This window comes from Pseudophryne corroboree, chromosome 6 (assembly GCF_028390025.1).
Source record: "Pseudophryne corroboree isolate aPseCor3 chromosome 6, aPseCor3.hap2, whole genome shotgun sequence".
NCBI classification, from domain to species: Eukaryota; Metazoa; Chordata; class Amphibia; order Anura; family Myobatrachidae; genus Pseudophryne; species Pseudophryne corroboree.
Genome location: NC_086449.1, coordinates 422562106 through 422585714, shown reverse-complemented (window position 1 = coordinate 422585714; position 23609 = coordinate 422562106). Strand labels below are relative to the sequence as shown.

The 23609-nt window shown below is 46.9% G+C and overlaps 1 protein-coding gene across 2 annotated transcripts in view; it reads left to right on the top strand.

The window, feature by feature from the left end:
* Positions 1-23609, top strand: part of RSBN1L (round spermatid basic protein 1 like) — a 183462-nt gene that overhangs the window by 27701 nt on the left and 132152 nt on the right. For both annotated transcript variants that reach the window (XM_063926975.1, XM_063926976.1), the window contains exons 2-3: positions 408-524; positions 18880-19514. In XM_063926975.1, coding sequence (XP_063783045.1) covers positions 408-524; positions 18880-19514 — 752 coding nt within the window. The remainder of the gene's footprint in view (positions 1-407; positions 525-18879; positions 19515-23609) is intronic.

Sequence of the window (23609 nt, the reverse complement as noted above, 5' to 3'; positions counted from 1 at the left end):
GGCTCCCTAACCAGTACTGCTTTAAGCGGCAGATCGAAGCAACGATCAAATTGCTCCGCTGGGCGCTCATTACTTAGAGCACCAATTAAAACAACCGAATATGTCTGAATATTTCTTTGCATGAATGGACCCATAGCTATTGGGCAAAATCTTTTGCCCAATAGCTATGATCCTATATTGTGTCCAGTCATTGAATATGTGCACATTAGATGGGAGCTGCGGCTGCGAGAAGCCTTTTAATTCCCCCTTTAGAATGTTGTGTTTTTTTTTTTTTTAAAGCTGTTTTCTTACCCCTGTAAAAAAAGTTAGTTATTTATGTATTTATTAATTTTTTTTGCAAATATATTTTCGTATACGTACTTTGAAAAATCATTTCTATTTTTTTTTCTTTTTACCTTTTTTTTAAGGTGAAATAAAAGAAAAAATCAAGACTAAAGATAAGGAGAAACTGAAGGAAAAGAAGAAACATAAACTAATGAACGAATCCAAGAAGGAGAATGGAGAAGTCAAATTATCACAGAAAGGTATGAATCTTACTGAGTATCCTAAAAACACTAATGACATGTTAGAAGGGAAGTGATGTTCTAACGCGCACTGTGAATTTATTTGTTTGAACACTGGCGGTTATGTCACAGCAGCTGAAATGACTGCAGTCTGTTTTATCACTTGTATCTGATCCCATGGGACAGTCCTTAAGTTGTAGAGGGATTTAACCTTTCTGCAGTGGTTGGTCTTTACTTTTAATAGAACTACAATGGAAAACCCAGTTATCTTAACCTTCAACATTTATACAGTATGTGAGTGTTTAAAACTTTTGATTTAGTGGCCATTTATGCTACCTACAATCTAATAATGCCTGTCAAAATGTTTCTAAAAAGTACTTCAAGTATCATACGCACACGGTGCAAGTTTTGCTTATTAATTATTTCTTTCTAAAGATAAGTTACTGTATATGTTAGTCAATGATCCATGCGTGTAATTTGGAACATGTGGCTTCCTGAGTTCTCGCATAACCCAAACTGATGTTCATCTACTGTATCTGCAGGAAAGGAAACCATAGTCTGACATCACAGCTCTGTGTTTTACCTACAATCTTTATTTTCCAGTTGACTGAATCCTGAACATTTGATAAGGTTGCTCTGCTAGTAGCACCATAGTTAGAAGACTTTGGGGGGAATTAGAATGTTGTTGCCCTTGAACTCCGGTCTAAAGTGACGGGAGGTCACAGGGGGCGATATTAATTTGATGCTCCCTATTGCGCTGATCTCGCCCATTAGTGCCGGGCAGAACCCGACCAAACCAATGGGCGTGCTTGGGAAAAGTACCATTTGGTTGTCCAGACAGATCGCTTTTCACACATTTTAGTTCGCCATCCCCGGCTGGTGTGAGTTGAAATGTAGATGCCGGCATCCCATCGCGCCCGTACGGAGCTAGATTTGAATATCTCCGTTCGGCGCCATCTAGTGGCTGCCGGCGTCAGTAATATTTGAATCTCGCCCTTTGAGTCTTCTAGCAGAGGCTTATTTAGCAAAATCAAAGTATCTAACAAAACAAAATTGCCAGAGTAAGGGTGTGTACACACGGTGAGATTTTTTCTTCCGAATCTGACTAAATAATCAAAATCGGAAGAAAAGTTAGTGCAGATCGCAAGGTGACAGTCACCTTGCGATCCCGATTCGATGCCGATGCGCGTTCCCGCGCGGTCGACATCGAAAGAAAAGATAGACTGTGCAGGCAAGTCAATTTTGACTATCTCTATAGAAGAGAGAGTCAAAATTGACACTTAGCCAAAATCGCACATAGCCAGTATCGCAAGCACACTGATTATGTGCTTGCGATACTGACTGTGCCGACCCGGCCCCTGTCGCATAGTGAGAATCGGGCATAGCCGGAATCTCACCATGTGTACACACCCTAACACATTGTTCTGTTATGTATGAACTTTTCTCTATCGTCCTAGTGGATGCTGGGGTTCCTGAAAGGACCATGGGGAATAGCGGCTCCGCAGGAGACAGGGCACAAAAAGTAAAGCTTTTCCAGATCAGGTGGTGTGCACTGGCTCCTCCCCCTATGACCCTCCTCCAGACTCCAGTTAGATTTTTGTGCCCGGCCGAGAAGGGTGCAATCTAGGTGGCTCTCCTAAAGAGCTGCTTAGAAAAAGTTTTAGCTTAGGTTTTTTATTTTACAGTGAGTCCTGCTGGCAACAGGATCACTGCAACGAGGGACTGAGGGGAGAAGAAGTGAACTCACCTGCGTGCAGGATGGATTGGCTTCTTGGCTACTGGACATCAGCTCCAGAGGGACGATCACAGGTACAGCCTGGATGGTCACCGGAGCCGCGCCGCCGGCCCCCTTGCAGATGCTGAAGTCAGAAGAGGTCCAAAATCGGCGGCTGAAGACTCCTGCAGTCTTCTAAAGGTAGCGCACAGCACTGCAGCTGTGCGCCATTTTCCTCTCAGCACACTTCACACGCAGTCACTGAGGGTGCAGGGCGCTGGGGGGGGGCGCCCTGGGAGGCAAATGTAACCTATATAAAGGCTAAAAATACCTCACATATAGCCCCCAGAGGCTATATGGAGATATTTAACCCCTGCCTGGATTCACTAAATAGCGGGAGACGAACCCGCCAAAAAAGGGGCGGGGCCTATCTCCTCAGCACACGGCGCCATTTCCTCTCACAGCTCCGCTGGTCAGGACGGCTCCCAGGTCTCTCCCCTGCACTGCACTACAGAAACAGGGTAAAACAGAGAGGGGGGGCAAATTTATGGCGATATTTTTATATATATAAAGCAGCTATAAGGGAGCACTTATTATAAGGCTATCCCTGTTATATATAGCGCTTTTGGTGTGTGCTGGCAAACTCTCCCTCTGTCTCCCCAAAGGGCTAGTGGGTCCTGTCTTCGTTAGGAGCATTCCCTGTGTGTCTGCTGTGTGTCGGTACGTGTGTGTCGACATGTATGAGGACGATATTGGTGTGGAGGCGGAGCAATTGCCAAATATGAGGATGTCACCCCCTAGGGAGTCGACACCAGAATGGATGCCTTTATTTATGGAACTACGGGATAGTGTCAACACGCTAAAGCAGTCGTTTGACGACATGAGGCGGCCGGACAATCAATTAGTGCCTGTCCAGGCGACTCAAACACCGTCAGGGGCTGTGAAACGCCCTTTGCCTCAGTCGGTCGACACAGACCCAGACACAGGCGATGACTCCAGTGGTGACGGTGACGAATCAACCGTATTTTCCAGTAGGGCCACACGTTATATGATTTTGGCAATGAAGGAGGCGTTACATTTAGCTGATACTACAGGTACCACTAAACAGGGTATTATGTGGGGTATGAAAAAACTACCTATAGTTTTTCCTGAATTAAATGACGTGTGTAATGAAGCGTGGGTTGCCCCTGATAAAAAGCTGATAATTTCAAAGAAATTATTGGCATTATACCCTTTCCCGCCAGAGGTTAGGGAGCGCTGGGAAACACCTCCTAGGGTGGACAAGGCGCTAACACGCTTATCTAAACAAGTGGCGTTACCCTCTCCTGAGACGGCCGCACTTAAAGATCCATCAGATAGGAGGATGGAAAATATCCAGAAAAGTATATACACACATGCAGGTGTTATACTACGACCAGCTGTAGCGACTGCCTGGATGGGCAGTGCTGGGGTAGTTTGGTCAGAGTCCCTGATTGAAAATATTGATACCCTGGACAGGGACAATATTTTACTGTCGTTAGAACAAATAAAGGATGCATTTCTTTATATGCGTGATGCACAGAGGGATATCTGCACACTGGCATCACGGGTAAGTGCTATGTCCATTTCGGCCAGAAGAGCTTTATGGACGCGACAGTGGACAGGCGATGCGGATTCAAAACGGCATATGGAAGTTTTGCCGTATAAAGGGGAGGAGTTATTTGGAGTCGGTCTATCAGATTTGGTGGCCACGGCTACAGCCGGGAAATCCACCTTTCTACCTCAAGTCACTCCCCAACAGAAAAAGGCACCGACTTTTCAACCGCAGCCCTTTCGTTCCTTTAAAAATAAGAGAGCAAAGGGCTATTCATATCTGCCACGAGGCAAAGGTAGAGGGAAGAGACAGCAACACGCAGCTCCTTCCCAGGAACAGAAGCCCTCCCCGGCTTCTACAAAAGCCTCAGCATGACGCTGGGGCTTCTCAAGCGGACTCGGGGACGGTGGGCGGTCGTCTCAAAAATTACAGCGCGCAGTGGGCTCACTCGCAGGTAGATCCCTGGATCCTGCAGATAATATCTCAAGGGTACAGGTTGGAATTAGAGACAGATCCACCTCGCCGTTTCCTGAAGTCTGCGTTACCAACGTCCCCCTCCGAAAGGGAGACGGTTTTGGAAGCCATTCACAAGCTGTACTCTCAGCAGGTGATAGTCAAGGTACCTCTTCTACAACAAGGGAAGGGGTATTATTCCACTCTTTTTGTGGTACCGAAGCCGGATGGCTCGGTAAGGCCTATTCTAAATCTGAAGTCCTTGAACCTGTACATAAAGAAGTTCAAGTTCAAAATGGAGTCACTCAGAGCAGTGATAGCGAACCTGGAAGAGGGGGACTTTATGGTATCCTTGGACATCAAGGATGCGTATCTCCACGTTCCAATTTACCCCTCACACCAGGGGTACCTCAGGTTCGTTGTACAAAACTGTCACTATCAGTTTCAGACGCTGCCGTTCGGATTGTCCACGGCACCTCGGATCTTTACAAAGGTAATGGCCGAGATGATGATTCTTCTTCGAAGAAAAGGCGTATTAATTATCCCATACTTGGACGATCTCCTAATAAGGGCGAGGTCCAGAGAACAGCTAGAGATGGGATTAGCACTGTCTCAAGAAGTGCTAAAACAGCACGGGTGGATTCTGAATATTCCAAAATCCCAGTTAATACCGACAACTCGTCTGCTGTTCCTAGGGATGATTCTGGACACGGTTCAGAAAAAGGTTTTTCTCCCGGAGGAAAAAGCCAAGGAGTTATCCGAGCTTGTCAGGAACCTCCTAAAACCAGGAAAGGTGTCTGTACATCAATGCACAAGAGTCCTGGGAAAAATGGTGGCTTCTTACGAAGCAATTCCATTCGGCAGATTCCACGCAAGAATTTTCCAAAGGGATCTGTTGGACAAATGGTCAGGGTCGCATCTTCAGATGCACCTACGGATAACCCTGTCTCCAAGGACAAGGGTGTCTCTTCTGTGGTGGTTGCAGAGTCCTCATCTATTGGAGGGCCGCAGATTCGGCATACAGGATTGGATCCTGGTGACCACGGACGCCAGCCTGAGAGGCTGGGGAGCAGTCACACAAGGAAGAAACTTCCAGGGAGTATGGACAAGCCTGGAAACGTCTCTTTACATAAACATTCTGGAACTAAGAGCAATATACAATGCTCTAAGCCAGGCAGAACCTCTGCTTCAGGGAAAACCGGTGTTGATCCAGTCGGACAACATCACGGCAGTCGCCCATGTGAACAGACAGGGCGGCACAAGAAGCAGGAGTGCAATGGCAGAAGCTGCAAGGATTCTTCGCTGGGCAGAGAATCATGTGATAGCACTGTCAGCAGTGTTCATCCCGGGAGTGGACAACTGGGAAGCAGACTTCCTCAGCAGACACGATCTTCACCCGGGAGAGTGGGGACTTCATCCAGAAGTCTTCCACATGCTGGTAACCCGTTGGGAAAGACCAATGGTGGACATGATGGCGTCTCGCCTCAACAAAAAACTGGACAGGTATTGCGCCAGGTCAAGAGATCCGCAGGCAATAGCTGTGGACGCGCTGGTAACGCCTTGGGTGTACCAGTCGGTGTATGTGTTTCCTCCTCTGCCTCTCATACCAAAAGTATTGAGAATTATACGGCAAAGAAGCGTAAGAACGATACTAGTGGTTCCGGATTGGCCAAGAAGGACTTGGTACCCGGAACTTCAAGAGATGATCACGGAAGATCCGTGGCCTCTACCTCTAAGGAGGGACTTGCTTCAGCAGGGTCCCTGTCTGTTTCAAGACTTACCGCGGCTGCGTTTGACGGCATGGCGGTTGAACGCCGGATCCTAATGGAAAAAGGCATGCCGGAAGAAGTCATTCCTACTTTGATTAAAGCAAGGAAAGAAGTAACCGTGCAACATTATCACCGAATTTGGCGAAAATATGTTGCGTGGTGCGAAGATCGGAGTGCTCCGACGGAGGAATTTCAACTGGGTCGATTCCTACATTTCCTGCAATCAGGATTGTCTATGGGTCTCAAATTGGGATCTATTAAGGTTCAAATTTCGGCCCTGTCGATTTTCTTTCAAAAAGAATTGGCTTCAGTCCCTGAAGTCCAGACCTTTGTTAAGGGTGTGCTGCATATACAGCCCCCTGTGGTGCCTCCAGTGGCACCGTGGGATCTCAATGTGGTTTTGGACTTCCTAAAATCTCATTGGTTTGAACCACTAAAAAAGGTGGATTTGAAATATCTCACATGGAAAGTGACCATGCTTCTAGCCCTGGCTTCTGCCAGGAGAGTGTCAGAACTGGCAGCTTTATCTTACAAAAGCCCATATCTGATTTTCCATTCGGACAGGGCAGAACTGCGGACTCGTCCGCATTTTCTCCCTAAGGTGGTGTCAGCATTTCATCTGAACCAGCCTATTGTAGTGCCTGCGGCTACAAGTGACTTGGAGGACTCCAAGTTACTGGACGTTGTCAGAGCATTAAAAATATATATTGCAAGGACAGCTGGAGTCAGAAAATCTGACTCGTTGTTTATATTGTATGCACCCAACAAGATGGGTGCTCCTGCGTCTAAGCAGACGATTGCTCGTTGGATCTGTAGCACAATCCAACTTGCACATTCTGTGGCAGGCCTGCCACAGCCTAAATCTGTAAAGGCCCACTCCACAAGGAAGGTGGGCTCATCTTGGGCGGCTGCCCGAGGGGTCTCGGCTTTACAACTTTGCCGAGCAGCTACTTGGTCAGGGGCAAACACGTTTGCTAAATTCTACAAATTTGATACCCTGGCTAAGGAGGACCTGGAGTTCTCTCATTCGGTGCTGCAGAGTCATCCGCACTCTCCCGCCCGTTTGGGAGCTTTGGTATAATCCCCATGGTCCTTTCAGGAACCCCAGCATCCACTAGGACGATAGAGAAAATAAGAATTTACTTACCGATAATTCTATTTCTCGGAGTCCGTAGTGGATGCTGGGTGCCCATCCCAAGTGCGGATTATCTGCAATACTTGTACATAGTTACAAAAATCGGGTTATTATTGTTGTGAGCCATCTTTTCAGAGGCTCCGCTGTTATCATACTGTTAACTGGGTTTAGATCACAAGTTGTACGGTGTGATTGGTGTGGCTGGTATGAGTCTTACCCGGGATTCAAAATTCCTCCCTTATTGTGTACGCTCGTCCGGGCACAGTACCTAACTGGCTTGGAGGAGGGTCATAGGGGGAGGAGCCAGTGCACACCACCTGATCGGAAAGCTTTACTTTTGTGCCCTGTCTCCTGCGGAGCCGCTATTCCCCTAAGGCTGATTTAGGGGGGACATCAGGGTGTCAATCCTCGGATTGGACCGACTCACAGGGCCCGTCGGGGTCTCAAAAGCGTCCCTTAACACAAGACACTACTACCGACACGGATTCTGATTCCAGTGTCGACTATGACGAAGTAAAATTGCACCCTAGGGTGACTAAAACCATTCAGTGTATGATTGTGGCAATAAGGGATGTGTTGCATATTGTGGATGAACCCTCGGTCCCCGACACAAGGGTACACATGTTTAAGGAAAAGAAACAGATTATTAACTTTCCAACATCTCATGAATTAAATGAATTCTTTGGAAAAGCTTGGGAGACTCCGGGTAAGAGACCGCAGATCCCCAAAAGAATTTATATGGCATACCCTTTCCCTAAGCAGGACAGGGAGATTTGGGAATCACCCCCCACTGTGGACAAGGCCCTGACGCGCTTGTCCAAGAAAGTGGCGCTACCGTCTCCTGACACAGCAGCCCTTAAGGACCCTGCAGATCGCAGGCAAGAAACTACCTTAAAGTGTATTTATTCTCATAAGGGTGCTGTGCTAAGACCGACAATTGCGTCGGCATGGGTGTGTAGCGCAATTGCAGCTTGGACAGATGAGCTGACAGATCAATTTGATAATATGGATAAGGATACTATATTCCTAACTCTAGCCCATATTAAAGATGCAGTCTTATTTATGAGGGATGCTCAAAGGGACATTGGATTGCTAGCTTCTAGGGCCAATGCCATGTCTGTCTCAGCGAGAAGATCCTTATGGACTCGCCAATGGACGGGTGATGCGGATTCCAAGAAACATATGGAAGTACTACCCTATAAGGGTGATGTATTGTTTGGGGATGGGCTGACGGACCTGGTTTCCACAGCTGCAGCAGGTAAATCAAATTTTTTACCATATATTCCCCAACAGCAAAAGAAAGTAACACCCTATCAGATGCAGTCCTTTCGGTCGCACAAGTCCAAAAGAGGTCGGGGATCCTCTTTCCTCGCCAGAGGTAAGGGCAGAGGCAAGAGAGCACCTGCTTCGGCAGGTGCCCAGGAACAAAAGTCCTCCCCGGCTGCTCCAAAACCCACAGCATGACGCTGGGGCTCCCCTGAGGGAGTCCGCACCGGTGGGGGCACGTCTTAGACTTTTCAGTCAGGCCTGGGTCAGTTCGGACCTGAATCCCTGGGTGTTGGAAATAGTTTCCCAGGGTTACAAATTGGAATTCGAGGAGGTGCCCCCGCGCCGATTTTTCAAATCGGCCCTACCAGCTTCCACATCGGAAAGGGATGTAGTGTTAGCTGCAATTCAAACGCTGTGTATACAGCAAGTGATAATCAAGGTTCCCCTGCACCAGCAGGGAAGAGGTTACTACTCAACCCTATTTGTGGTCCCGAAACCGGACGTTTCGGTCAGACCTATTTTGAATCTGAAATCCCTAAACCTGTACATAAAAAGATTCAAATTCAAAATGGAATCTCTCAGAGCGATAATAGCCAACATGGAGGAGGGGGAGTTTATGGTGTCTCTGGACATAAAGGATGCGTACCTTCATGTCCCCATATATGCCCCCCATCAGGAATACCTGAGATTCGCTGTACAGGATTGTCATTACCAATTTCAGACGTTGCCGTTTGGACTCTCCACGGCCCCGAGGATTTTCACCAAGATAATGGCGGAAATGATGGTGGTCCTGCGCAAGCATGGAGTCACAATTATCCCATACTTGGACGATCTCCTGATAAAAGCGAGATCAAGGGAGAAATTGCTGAGCAGTGTGGCGCTCTCGCTGAGAGTGCTCCAGCAACACGGTTGGATTCTAAATCTACCGAAGTCACAGTTGATTCCGACAACTCGACTACTGTTCCTAGGTATGATACTGGATACGGAACAAATGAAGGTCTTCCTCCCAATAGAGAGAGCCCAAGACATACAGAACATGGTCAGAGACCTGCTAAAACCGAAAACGGTGTCAGTTCACCAATGCACTCGAGTTCTGGGGAAAATGGTGGCGGCCTACGAGGCCATTCCCTTCGGAAGGTACCATGCAAGGACTTTTCAATGGGACCTTCTGGACAAGTGGTCCGGGTCCCATCTGCACTTACATTGGAATATAACTCTGTCCCCAGGACCAGAGTGTCCCTCCTGTGGTGGTTGCAAAGTGCTCACCTCCTGGAGGGTCGCAGGTTCGGAATTCAGGATTGGATCCTGGTTACCACGGACGCGAGCCTCCGAGGATGGGGAGCGGTCACACAGGGAAAAAATTTTCAGGGTCTTTGGTCAGACCAGGAGCCCTGTCTACACATCAATGTGTTGGAACTCAGGGCCATTTACAACGGCCTTCGACAAGCGGAGAGTTTTCTTCGAAACCTACCGGTTCTGATTCAATCAGACAATGTCACAGCAGTGGCTCATGTGAACCGCCAAGGCGGGACAAAAGCAGAGTCGCGATGGCGGAAGCCACAAGGATCCTTCGCTGGGCGAAAAATCATGTAAGCGCTCTGTCAGCTGTCTTCATTCCGGGAGTGGACAACTGGGAAGCAGACTTCCTCAGCAGACACGATCTCCATCCAGGAGAGTGGGGACTTCATCAAGAAGTCTTTGCAGACGTAACACGTCTTTGGGGAACTCCTCAAATAGACATGATGGCATCACGCCTCAACAAAAAACTTCGGAGGTACTGCGCCAGGTCTCGGGACCTTCAGGCAATAGCAGTAGACGCTTTGGTAACACCGTGGGTGTTCAAATTGGTCTACGTGTTTCCTCCTCTTCCTCTCATCACAAAAGTGTTGAGGATCATAAGACGAAGAAGAGTACGAACGATACTCGTTGTCCCAGACTGGCCTCGATGGGCCTGGTACTCTGATCTACAAGAGATGCTCACAGGAGATCCCTGGCCTCTTCCTCTGAGGGAAGACCTGTTGCAGCAGGGGCCCTGTGTATTTCAAGACTTACCACGGTTACGTTTGGCATGGCGGTTGAACGCCGAATCCTAGCGAAAAAGGGGTTTCAGGATGAGGTCATCCCTACTTTAATAAAGGCTAGGAAGGAGGTGACGGTTAAGCATTATCACCGTATCTGGCGAAAGTATGTGTCTTGGTGTGAAACCAAGAATGCACCTACGGAAGATTTTCATCTGGGTCGTTTTCTCCACTTCCTACAGACAGGAGTGGATATGGGCCTGAAATTAGGCTCTGTTAAGGTACAGATTTCGGCCCTCTCGATTTTCTTTCAGAAGGAATTGGCTTCTCTTCCAGAAGTCTAGACATTTGTAAAGGGAGTGCTGCACATCCAGCCCCCTTTTGTGCCTCCAGTGGCACCATGGGACCTGAACGTGGTGTTGCAGTTCCTAAAATCACACTGGTTTGAACCGCTTAACAAGGTGGAGTTGAAATTTCTTACCTGGAAGGTGGTCATGTTGTTAGCCTTAGCATCAGCAAGGCGAGTGTTAGAATTGGCGGCTTTGTCACACAAGAGCCCCTACTTGATTTTTCATGTGGATCGAGCTGAATTGAGGACACGTCCGCAATTTTTGCCTAAAGTGGTTTCTTCGTTCCATATGAATCAACCAATTGTGGTGCCTGTGGCTACAAGTGACCTGGAGGATCCCAGATCCCTAGACGTAGTCAGGGCCTTAAAAATTTATGTAGCCAGGACGGCTAGAATTAGGAAAACAGAGGCTCTGTTTGTCCTGTATGCGGCCAATAAGATTGGCGCTCCTGCTTCGAAGCAGACTATTGCTCGCTGGATCTGTAATACGATTCAGCAGGCTCACTCTACGGCTGGATTGCCGGTACCAAATTCGATTAAGGCCCATTCCACTAGGAAGGTGGGCTCTTCTTGGGCGGCTGCCCGAGGCGTCTCGGCATTACAACTTTGCCGAGCGGCGACTTAGTCGGGGTCAAACACTTTTTTGCTAAATTCTACAAGTTTGATACCCTGGCTGATGAGGACCTAGCGTTTGCTCAGTCGGTGTTGCAGAGTCATACGCACTCTCCCGCCCGATTGGATGCTTTGGTATAAACCCCATGGTCCTTACGGAGTCCCCAGCATCCTCTAGGACGTAAGAGAAAATAAGATTTTAAACCTACTGGTAAATCTATTTCTCCTAGTCCGTAGAGGATGCTGGGCGCCCGTCCCAGTGTGGAAACTCTGCAAGACTTGTATATAGTTGTTGCTTACATAAGGGTTATGTTACAGTTGACATCGGTCTTGGACCGTTACTGTCGTTTGTTCATACTGTTAACTGGTTATGTATGTTCCAGGTTACATGGTATGATTGGTGTGGGCTGGTATGAATCTTGCCCTTGGATTGCTAAATCCTGCCTTGTATTGTCCATCTCCTCTGGGCACAGTTCTCTAACTGAGGTCTGGAGGAGGGGCATAGAGGGAGGAGCCAGTGCACACCCATAGTCAAAGTTCTTTCTAGGTGCCCTATCTCCTGCGGAGCCTGTCTATACCCCCTGGTCCTTACGGAGTCCCCAGCATCTTCTACGGACTAGGAGAAATAGATTTACCGGTAGGTTTAAAATCTTATTTTCTCTAACGTCCTAAGTGGATGCTGGGGACTCCGTAAGGACCATGGGGAATAGCGGCTCCGCAGGAGACTGGGCACATCTAAAGAAAGCTTTAGGACTATCTGGTGTGCACTGGCTCCTCCCCCTATGACCCTCCTCCAAGCCTCAGTTAGATCTCTGTGCCCGAACGAGAAGGGTGCACACTAGGGGCTCTCCTGAGCTTCTTAGTGAAAGTTTTAGTTTAGGTTTTTTATTTTCAGTGAGACCTGCTGGCAACAGGCTCACTGCATCGAGGGACTAAGGGGAGAAGAAGCGAACTCACCTGCGTGCAGAGTGGATTGGGCTTCTTAGGCTACTGGACATTAGCTCCAGAGGGACGATCACAGGCCCAGCTTGGATGGGTCCCAGAGCCGCGCCGCCGGCCCCCTTACAGAGCCAGAAGGCAGAAGAGGTCCGGAAAATCGGCGGCAGAAGACGTCCTGTCTTCAACAAGGTAGCGCACAGCACTGCAGCTGTGCGCCATTGCTCTCAGCACACTTCACACTTCGGTCACTGAGGGTGCAGGGCGCTGGGGGGGGCGCCCTGAGACGCAATAAAAACACCTTGGATGGCAAAAAAATGCATCACATATAGCTCCTGGGCTATATGGATGCATTTAACCCCTGCCAGAATCCGTAAAAAAGCAGGAGAAAAGTCTGCGAAAAAGGGGCGGAGCCTATCTCCTCAGCACACTGGCGCCATTTTCCCTCACAGCTCCGTTGGAGGGAAGCTCCCTGTCTCTCCCCTGCAGTCACTACACTACAGAAAGGGTTAAAAAAAGAGAGGGGGGCACTAATTAGGCGCAGTATTAACTATACAGCAGCTATAAGGGGAAAAACACTTATATAAGGTTATCCCTGTATATATATGTATGTATATATATATATATATATATATATATATATATATATATATATATATATATATATATATATATATATATATATATATATATATAGCGCTCTGGTGTGTGCTGGCAAACTCTCCCTCTGTCTCCCCAAAGGGCTAGTGGGGTCCTGTCCTCTATCAGAGCATTCCCTGTGTGTGTGCTGTATGTCGGTACTTTTGTGTCGACATGTATGAGGAGAAAAATGATGTGGAGACGGAGCAGATTGCCTGTAATAGTGATGTCACCCCCTAGGGGGTCGACACCTGAGTGGATGAACTGTTGGAAGGAATTACGTGACAGTGTCAGCTCTGTATAAAAGACAGTGGTTGACATGAGACAGCCGGCTACTCAGCTTGTGCCTGTCCAGACGTCTCATAGGCCGTCAGGGGCTCTAAAGCGCCCGTTACCTCAGATGGCAGATATAGACACGGATACTGACTCCAGTGTCGACGGTGAAGAGACGAATGTGACTTCCAGTAGGGCCACACGTTACATGATTGAGGCAATGAAAAATGTTTTACACATTTCTGATAATACGAGTACCACCAAAAAAGGGGTATTATGTTCGGTGAGGAAAAACTACCTGTAGTTTTCCTGAATCTGAGAAATTAAATGAGGTGTGTGATGATGCGTGGGTTTCCCCCGATAACAACGGATAATTTCTAAAATGTTATTGGAATTATATCCTTTCCCGCCAGAGGTTAGGGTGCGTGGGGAAACACCCCCTAGGGGGGATAAAGCGCTCACACGCTTGTAAGGGCTCTACCTTCGCCTGAGATGGCCGCCCTTAAGGATCCTGCTGATAGAAAGCAGGAGGGTATCCTAAAAGGTATTTACACACATACTGGTGTTATACTGCGACCAGCAATCGCCTCAGCCTGGATGTGCAGTGCTGGGTTGGCGTGGTCGGATTCCCTGACTGAAAATATTGATACCCTAGATAGGGACAGTATATTTTTGCCTATAGAGCATTTAAAAGATGCATTTTTATATATGCGTGATGCACAGCGGAATATTTGCCGACTGGCATCAAGTCTAAGCGCGTTGTCCATTTCTACCAGTAGAGGGTTATGGACACGTCAGTGGTCAGGTGATGCGTATTCCAAACGGCATTTGGAAGTATTGCTTTATTAAGGGAGGAGTTATTTGGGGTCGGTCTTTCAGACCTCGTGGCCACGGCAACAGCTGGGAATTCCACGTTTGTACCCCAGGTCGCCTCTCAACATGAGAAGACGCCGTATTATCAGGCGCAGTCTTTTCGTGGACAAGCGGGCAAAAGGTTCCTCATTTCTGCCCCGTGACAGAGGGAGAGGAAAAAGGCTGCAGAAATCAGCCAGCTCCCAGGAACAGAAACCCTCTCCTGCCTCTGCCAAGCCCTCAGTATACGCTGGGGCTTTACAAGCAGAATCAGGCACGGTGGGGGGCCCGTCTCAATGAATTTCAGCGCGCAGTGGGCTCACTCGCAAGTAGACCCCTGGATCCTTCAGGTGATATCTCAGGGGTACAAATTAGAATTCGAGACGTCTCCCCCTCGCCGTTTCCTAAAGTCGGCTTTACCGATGTCTCCTTCTGACAGGGAGACAGTTTTGGAAGCCATTCACAAGCTGTATTCCCAGCAGGTGATAATCAAGATACCCCTCCTGCAACAGGGAACAGGGTATTATTCCACACTGTTGTGGTACCGAAGCCTGACGGCTCGGTGAGACCGATTCTAAATCTAAAATCTTTGAACACTTACGTACAGAGGTTCAAATTCAAGATTGAGTCACTCAGAGCAGTGATTGCGAACCTGGAAGAAGGGGACTACATGATGTCTCGGGACATCAAGGATGCTTACCTTCATGTCAAAATTTACCCTTCTCACCAAGGGTACCTCAGGTTTATGGTACAGAACTGTCACTATCAGTTCAGACGCTGCCGTATGGATGGTACACGGCACCCCGGGTCTTTACCAAGGTAATGGCCGAAATGATGATATTCCTTCGAAGGAAGTGAATTTTAGTTATCCCTTCCTTGGACAATTCCCTGATAAGGGTAAGATCCAGGGAACAGTTGGAGGTCGGTGTAGCACTATCTCAGGTAGTGTTGCGGCAGCACGATTGGATTCTCAATATTCCAAAATCGCACCTGGTTCCGACGACGTGTCTTCTGTTCCTACGGATGATCCTGGACACAGTCCAGAAAAAGGTGTTTCTCCCGGAGGAGAAAGCCAGGGAGTTATCCGAGCTAGTCAGGAACCTCCTAAAACCGAGCCAAGTCTCAGTGCATCAATGCACAAGGGTTCTGGGTAAAATGGTGGCTTCCTACGAAGCAATCCCATTCGGCAGATTCCACGCAAGAACTTTCCAGTGGGACCTGCTGGACAAATGGTCCTGATCGCATCTTCAGATGCATCAGCGGATAACCCTGTCACCAAGGACAAGGGTGTCCCTCCTGTGGTGGTTGCAGAGTGCTCATCTTCTAGAGGGCCGCAGATTAGGCATTCAGGACTGGGTCCTGGTGACCACTGATGCCAGCCTGCGAGGCTGGGGAGCAGTCACACAGGGAAGGAATATCCAGGGCTTATGGTCAAGCCTGGAGACATCACTTCACATAAATATCCTGAAGCTAAGGGACATTTACAATGCTCTAAGCTTAGCAAGACCTCTGCTTCAAGGTCAGCCGGTGTTGATCCAGTCGGACAACATCACGGCAGTCACCCACGTAAACAGACAGGGTGGCACAAGAAGCAGGAGGGCAATGGCAGAAGCTGCAAGGATTCTTCGCTGGGCGGAAAATCATGTGATAGCACTGTCGGCAGTATTCATTCCGGGAGTGGACAACTGGGAAGCAGACTTCCTCAGCACGACCTCCACCCGGGAGAGTGGGGACTTACCCCAGAAGTCTTCCACATGATTAAAAACTCGACAGGTATTGCGCCAGGTCCAGGGACCCTCAGGCAATAAGCTGTAGACGCTCTGGTAACACCGTGGGTGTACCAGTCGGGGTATGTGTTCCCTCCTCTGCCTCTCATACCCAAGGTACTGAGATTGATAAGATGGAGAGGAGTAAGCACTATATTCGTGGTTCCGGATTGGCCAAGAAGGACTTAGTAACCGGAACTTCAAGAGATGCTCACGGAGGATCCGTGGCCTCTACCTCTAAGAAGGGACCTGCTCCAGCAAGGACCCTGTCTGTTCCAAGACTTACCGCGGCTGCGTTTGACGGCATGGCGGTTGAACGCCGGATCCTGAAGGAAAAAAGGCATTCCGGATGAAGTCATCCCTATCCTGATCAAAGCCAGGAAGGATGTAACCGCAAAAACATTCTCACCGCAATTGGCGAAAATATGTTGCGTGGTGCGAGGCCAGTAAGGCCCGACGGAGGGAATTCAACTGGGTCGATTCCTACATTTCCTGCAAACAGGAGTGTCTATGGGCCTGAAATTGGGGTCCATTAAGGTTCAAATTTCGGCCCTGTCAATTTTCTTCCAAAAAGAACTAGCTTCAGTCCCTGAAGTTCAGACGTTTGTAAAAGGGGTACTGCATATACAGCCTCCTTTTGTTCCTCCAGTGGCACTTTGGGATCTCAATGTAGTTTTGGGTTCCAAAAGTCACATTGGTTTGAACCACTTAAATCTGTGGAGTTAAAATATCTCACATGGAAAGTGGTCATGCTGTTGGCCCTGGCCTGGGCCAGGCGCGTGTCAGAATTGGCGGCTTTATCCTGAAAAAGCCCTTATCTGATTTTCCATTCGGACAGGGCGGAATTGAGGACTCGTCCTCAGTTTCTCCCCAAGGTGGTTTCAGCGTCTCACCTGAACCAACCTATTGGTGGTGCCTGCGGCTACTAGGGACTTGGAGGCCTCCAAGTTGCTAGACGTTGTCAGTGCCCTGAAAATATATGTTTCCAGGACGGCTGGAGTCAGGAAATCTGACTCGCTGTTTTATCCTGTGTGCACCCAACAAGCTGGGTGCTCCTGCTTCTAAGCAGACTATTGCTCGTTGGATTTGTAGTACAATTCAGCTTGCACATTCTGTGGCAGGCCTGCCACAGCCAAAAATCTGTAAATGCCCACTCCACAAGGAAGGTGGGCTCATCTTGGGCGGCTGCCCGAGGGGTCTCGGCTTTACATCTTTGCCGAGCAGCTACTTGGTCAGGAGCAAATACGTTTGTAAAATTCTACAAAATTGATATCCTGGCTGAGGAGGACCTGGAGTTCTCTCATTTGGTGCTGCAGAGTCATCCGCACTCTCCCGCCCGTTTGGGAGCTTTGGTATAATCCCCATGGTCCTTACGGAGTCCCCAGCATCCACTTAGGACGTTAGAGAAAATAAGAATTTACTTACCGATAATTCTATTTCTCATAGTCCGTAGTGGATGCTGGGCGCCCATCCCAAGTGCGGATTGTCTGCAATACTTGTACATAGTTATTGTTACAAAAATCGGGTTATTATTGTTGTGAGCCATCTTTCAGAGGCTCCTCTGTTATCATGCTGTTAACTGGGTTCAGATCACAGGTTATACGGTGTGATTGGTGTGGCTGGTATGAGTCTTACCCGGGATTCAAAATCCTTCCTTATTGTGTACGCTCGTCCGGGCACAGTATCCTAACTGAGGCTTGGAGGAGGGTCATAGGGGGAGGAGCCAGTGCACACCAGATAGTCCTAAAGCTTTCTTTAGATGTGCCCAGTCTCCTGCGGAGCCGCTATTCCCCATGGTCCTTACGGAGTCCCCAGCATCCACTACGGACTATGAGAAATAGAATTATCGGTAAGTAAATTCTTATTTTTAAGTGAATCCCATATATAATTTTTATTTTGTCTAATTATTTAATGGAGGCACAATAATTTGCTTTGCTGTCTCATAGTGCAGCATGCCCTGCCACAATTTACTATTGAGGAATGCTAAAACTTTGGCAGTTCATGCTGAGATTTGTAGTTCCACAACAGCAGGATCACCGCATGTTAAGCACTACTGATTTAGACTACAAACTCTAGTAGGGAAGGTTGTGATGTGATTTAGCAAACATTGGGACTGACTTAGAGATAGACGCAGTTCGTACAGGAGCTGTATCTTTGGACACAACCACTGTACCAAATTATACAAATGATACAGGAGGTGTCTTGTGTAAATAGATGCCTTCCTGACGGATTCTGTGGTCCACTGCTGCGTCCAAAAGACTTATTGGACCAATCTGCATGAATGTCTGCCATCTGAGTAATACTCAGGACATGTTACGGGGATGACCTTTCCACTCTGTTTCCCTCCTGAGGTGTGAAAAGAAATGTGTGTAGAGCCTGTGGCCGGGACTTTAGAAGGGATTAGCCACTACACCCCAACTATTTGGGTGCATATAAAGCAATGGGCACCCAGTCAGAGAAAAAAATTAATTGCTCTAACAGGCAACCAAAAAACACATTTGAATCGCCCCCAATAAATGGCACATAAACAGCCAATGCAGCTACAATTAGAGGTATGACATTAATTAACCCCTGCTTAGGGTAATACGAACCCACCAGTCTTCTTAAAGCATTGGCTAAGAAAAACAAAAAACACTAATCACCATACATTACACTGAGATACAGAGATGTTAAATATATAACACAGAAGATACCTAATGGACTATACAAGACAGGGTATTAAAAAACAAAAAACAAAAAAAAAAAACCCTTACGTATACAATGCCAAGTGTAGCTGTGATGCACTATTAAAATTAATAGAATACCTGCAGTTTTGTCATGAAATTACAAGGGACCTACATCACAATGTCACTACAAATGTCTGGATACCAGAGTGTGTATATGTATGTTGGGTTCTGTGGGTTTATTTTTGACAAACACAATTCTATTTTTTTTGGTATCTTTTTAATCAGAAATTAGTAAATGCATATACTAAATGTAAGATTAGCAAAACGTGTTTTAAAATATTTGTTTTGTTAGGTTCAAATGAGAAACCAAAACCAAACACTGAAGAATTGCAAATTAAAAAGGTTAAGAAAAAAAAGAAAAAGAAACACAAAGAGGGTGAAAAACACAAACAACCGAAAATGTACAGCAAATCAATTCAGACTATCTGCTCAGGACTGGTCTCTGACGTGGGGAAATATGAAAACCAGGAAGCCAAAGTAGAAATAGATGACCGTTTTAAGGACTTGGTTGTGAAATTAGAAGAAAAGAAAGAGACAAAAGAGCATGAATTTCCATTTGTCTCCCTGAAGGAACCTCGGGTTCAGCACAAGCTGAAGCGGTTGGACTCTTTGGAATTCAAGCACCTCATCCATGTAGAGCACCAACCTAATGGTGGAGCATCTTTGATACATGCATACAACAGTGAACTTTCTCACCTGTCTCCTATGGAGATGGAAAGGTTTACTGAGGAATTTGTGGGGCTGATCTTCAGTGAAAATGAGAACTGTGCAGCTTATTATGTGATGGGGATTGTACATGGGGCAGCTACTTATTTACCTGATTTCTTGGATTACTTTTCCTTTAATTTTCCCAACTCCCCAGTTAAAATGGAGATCTTGGGGAAGAAAGACATTGAGACAACAACCATTTCAAACTTCCATGCTCAGGTAAGGAGAGTGTTTGTTTAAATCTCATATAAGCCAAGTCTAGGATTGAACAAAGTAAACATTAATAAATGTTATAGGCTCGCTACACACACAAACCAATTCATATTTTAAATGACCAGCTACAGAGCAGTATCATCCCAAAAGGAAAGGATTGCATTGAAGCTGCTCCAGTAAGACTGGTTCAAACTTACATTTATATTGAAGGCCCAATATTAAAAAAAATGACTCTCTTGTCAAGCTACAATACATCATTGCCTCAGATTTTTCCAGTTAAATGCTTTTGAACATGCCCCACAAAATTTTACAGGGCAAATAAACTTCATAAAAAAAATGTAAAAAAAAGTAATGTAAAAAAAGTATCATAATTACTACTAAAGTGTACCAGTTCAGATCCAGACACCAATAAAAATTCAACACAATGACAGTAACAAAAAATAAATGAACAACAGCAAAAAGTGCGCAAATCAACATGTAAATTATAAATAAAACAACCACACAAGGAAAGATATAAACCATAAATAACACAAACACTGTTCGAATGATGTTGTCAGTGGTTAACCATACAAACCAAAAACTCTAAACAATGTAAAATAGGTAATAAAATATCAAAACAATCAAATCTGTATGCACATGTAGGCTACACCAGTAGACACATTGATATGTTGCCTAGTAGCATTGAGCTCAATGAGATGCAGGTCTCTGCATACAAGGAATAGGCAGCCGTGCACATGACTAAGTTTGGCCAATAGAATGGAGTTAATAGGTTGCATAGCAACCTATACAACAAATATGGCAGCCGCAGCATATCTTAACTGTTAAGTTGGCAATAATAAGTGTAATCTACAAGTACCTTAGAAATAATAATAGAAATAAATTAGATGCTGATCACATGACTTGGCTGCACTACTAGAAGAGTCTCGGCGTAGTTGTACTTTTGTGGTTTAACATGCACAGATTGTGGGCTCATCCAATATGTAATTATGTGTAATATATGAAAGGTATGAATCTTGCATTTTACTTTGAAACCTATATAATACAGTATAAAATTGTGTATACATAAACGTGTGCATCAATTCCGTCTCATCCTAATACAGTACATGCTACTTCAAATCTATCAGATATTTAAAACTTGAAATTTTTATTTTATTTTGAGCTTATTGCGATAATCAACTGTTTTTAATATCTTGTGTTTTATAAAAATTTCTTTCATTCAATTTCTGGTGTATTTAATGACACAAAGTGCAGTGATTTATTTGTTATAGACCTAGCCAGCCTATTTTGCGATAGGTGTTATACTAGGAGAAATCCTGTAATGGTCATGAGTGCATGCGCAGTCTGACAGCGTAATTGCAGTAGCGTGCCTCTGGGTCCAACAGCATAAGGTAATGTGATCGCATCAGTGATCACTTTACTTTCCACACTGCAGGGATGGGCTCCTATTGGAGCTCCTGTCACATGATGTGTTTGTTAATACATCCAGCTGGAAACATAATTTTAATGACAGATAGGAACCACTGGGCCCATCTAATCTGCGCTAAACACGTACATGCGTGCGCTTAAACACTAGGGTTAATTGTTTAAGTGGAGCCAATTAATCTGCCAGTATATTTTTTGATTGTCAGAGGAAATCTGAGCACACGGAGGAACCCACACAAGCATGGGGAGGATATACAAACTCCACACAGTTAGGGCCATGGGCCATAATTTCTTATTGCTGTGAATAGCTCCAATAACTTATAATTCTCCGGCAGGGTCCACAGGTTATGTACCGTATAACATTGGGATATGATGATGCGACAGCGGATTTGCATCAATCGGTCAAAGTTTTCGGCCTCCCAGCATGCAACGGGGGCCCATCCATATATCCCCGCCTCCTGGCTCAGGCAAATCAGTTTTTTGTTTGGTGCGGCAGGAGCTGGACCATGGTCAAGAGGGCTGCTGGCTTTTTAGCAGCCATAAGCTTTTTTTATTCTATTCTTATAGTCTTACTATTTTTTGAGCGATCTTTCTAAAAAGCGTCGTACCTTAGAGTCGCTCCAACAACTCCCTGCCAGGTTGCGACAACGCTTACCCACGAGTACAGTGCTGTTTCGGCAGGCGTCTGTGTCTGATGTACTAGCAAGTCCAGCAGACGTTACCAGGCTGTGGCCGGAGCACTGGGAGAAGGTAAGGCGTTGGTTCCACTTAGAGGGGGAACGCGAACACAGCTGCACTGTTTTGGGAGGAGACTACCAAACAGTCGCTATCGCGGCTGCCACCTAGGGTGCACCATTGCTAGGCCTTAGGGATAATAGGCTCGAGGACGGTAGTACGAGTCTGTGACCCCTAGGGTTGATGTCAACAGTGGGGAGTCAGACACTCCCTTGGTCATCCCTCCCCCCGGTTCATGACTAGTTTCCTCTGAGTCTCCTGCCATGACCCGATTTCCTTCTTCTGTCTGAGACGCTGTGTATCTAAGGGGACCCAGTCACAGCATAGGCAGCTGTGTGACTTGTACGTCAGTGTTCACTGTAGGTTCACGGGGCGAGTGTGTACACTATTGGCGTCTGGTTCCACTCAGCGTTCGCTAATGTATTGATCGATCCCGGAAGCGGGGTGGGTCTCCCTGTATCCCACTCTACTGAGTCGGGTAATGCAGCACTAAGTCTCTACCTTTGAGAACGAATAGTTAGATAAGTGCCTGATGCATACGAGTCTGATAATTATTCCGTTTGTAGTCTTTAGCTGTTCGACTGAATACGGTTAAATCCTATGTAAGGTAATGCAGTACTATGTTTCTCTGACGTCCTAGTGAATGCTGGGAACTCCGTAAGGACCATGGGGAATAGACGGGCTCCGCAGGAGACTGGGCACTCTAAAAGAAAGATTAGGTACTATCTGGTGTGCACTGGCTCCTCCCTCTATGCCCCTCCTCCAGACCCCAGTTAGAATCTGTGCCCGGCCAGAGCTGGATGCACCTAGTGGGCTCTCCTGAGCTTGCTAGAAAGAAAGTATTTGTTAGGTTTTTTATTTTCAATGAGATCTGCTGGCAACAGACTCACTGCTACGTGGGACTGAGGGGAGAGAAGCAAACCTACCTGCGTGCAGCTAGCTTGTGCTTCTTAGGCTACTGGACACAATTAGCTCCATAGGGTTCGAACACAAAGCCTGACCTCGATCGTCCGTTCCCGGAGCCGCGCCGCCGCCCCCCTTGCAGAGCCAGAAAACAGAAGAAGGATAAAATCGGCGGCAGAAGACTCCGGTCTTCATTAAGGTAGCGCACAGCACTGCAGCTGTGCGCCATTGCTCCCACAGCACACCACACACTCCGGTCACTGTAGGGCACTGGGGGGGGCGCGCGCCCCCTGGGCAGCAATAAGTATACCTTTTGGCAATATATACACATAATACAGTCTGGAAAACTGTATATGTGTAAAACCCCCGCCATTTTTTGTCAGAAACAGGACAGAAGCCCGCCGCTGAGGGGGCCGGGCCTTCTTCCTCAGCACACCAGCGCCATTTTCTCTTCACAGCTCCGCTGGAAGGAAGCTCCCCAGGCTCTCCCCGGCAGTATCCTGGTACACAAAGGGTGAAAAGAGAGGGGGGGGGGCACATAAATTTAGGCTCAAAATTTGTATATACAGCAGGTAAACACTGAGTTGTAGTGTAATCCCTGGGTTATATAGCGCTGGGGTGTGTGCTGGCATACTCTCTCTCTGTCTCTCCAAAGGGCCTTGTGGGGGAACTGTCCTCAAATAGAGCATCCCCTGTGTGTGTGGTGTGTCGGTACGTGTGTGTCAACATGTCTGAGGTAAAAGGCTCCTCTAAGGAGGTGATAGAGCGGATATGTGTGTGAGAGGGTGTCTCCGTCGACAACGCCGACACCTGTTTGGATATGTGTAAGTGCTAAGGTGAATTTATTGCACAAAAGGTTAGGGAACCGACAGGAAATCTACCCATGTCTGTCCCTATGTCACAGAGACCTTCAGAGTCTCTCAATGCTCACTATCCATAATAACAAACACTGGTATCGACATGGAGTTTAACTCCACTGTCGACTACGATAATGCAAAGTTACAGCCAAGATGGCTATAAGGTATTCAATATATGATTTTT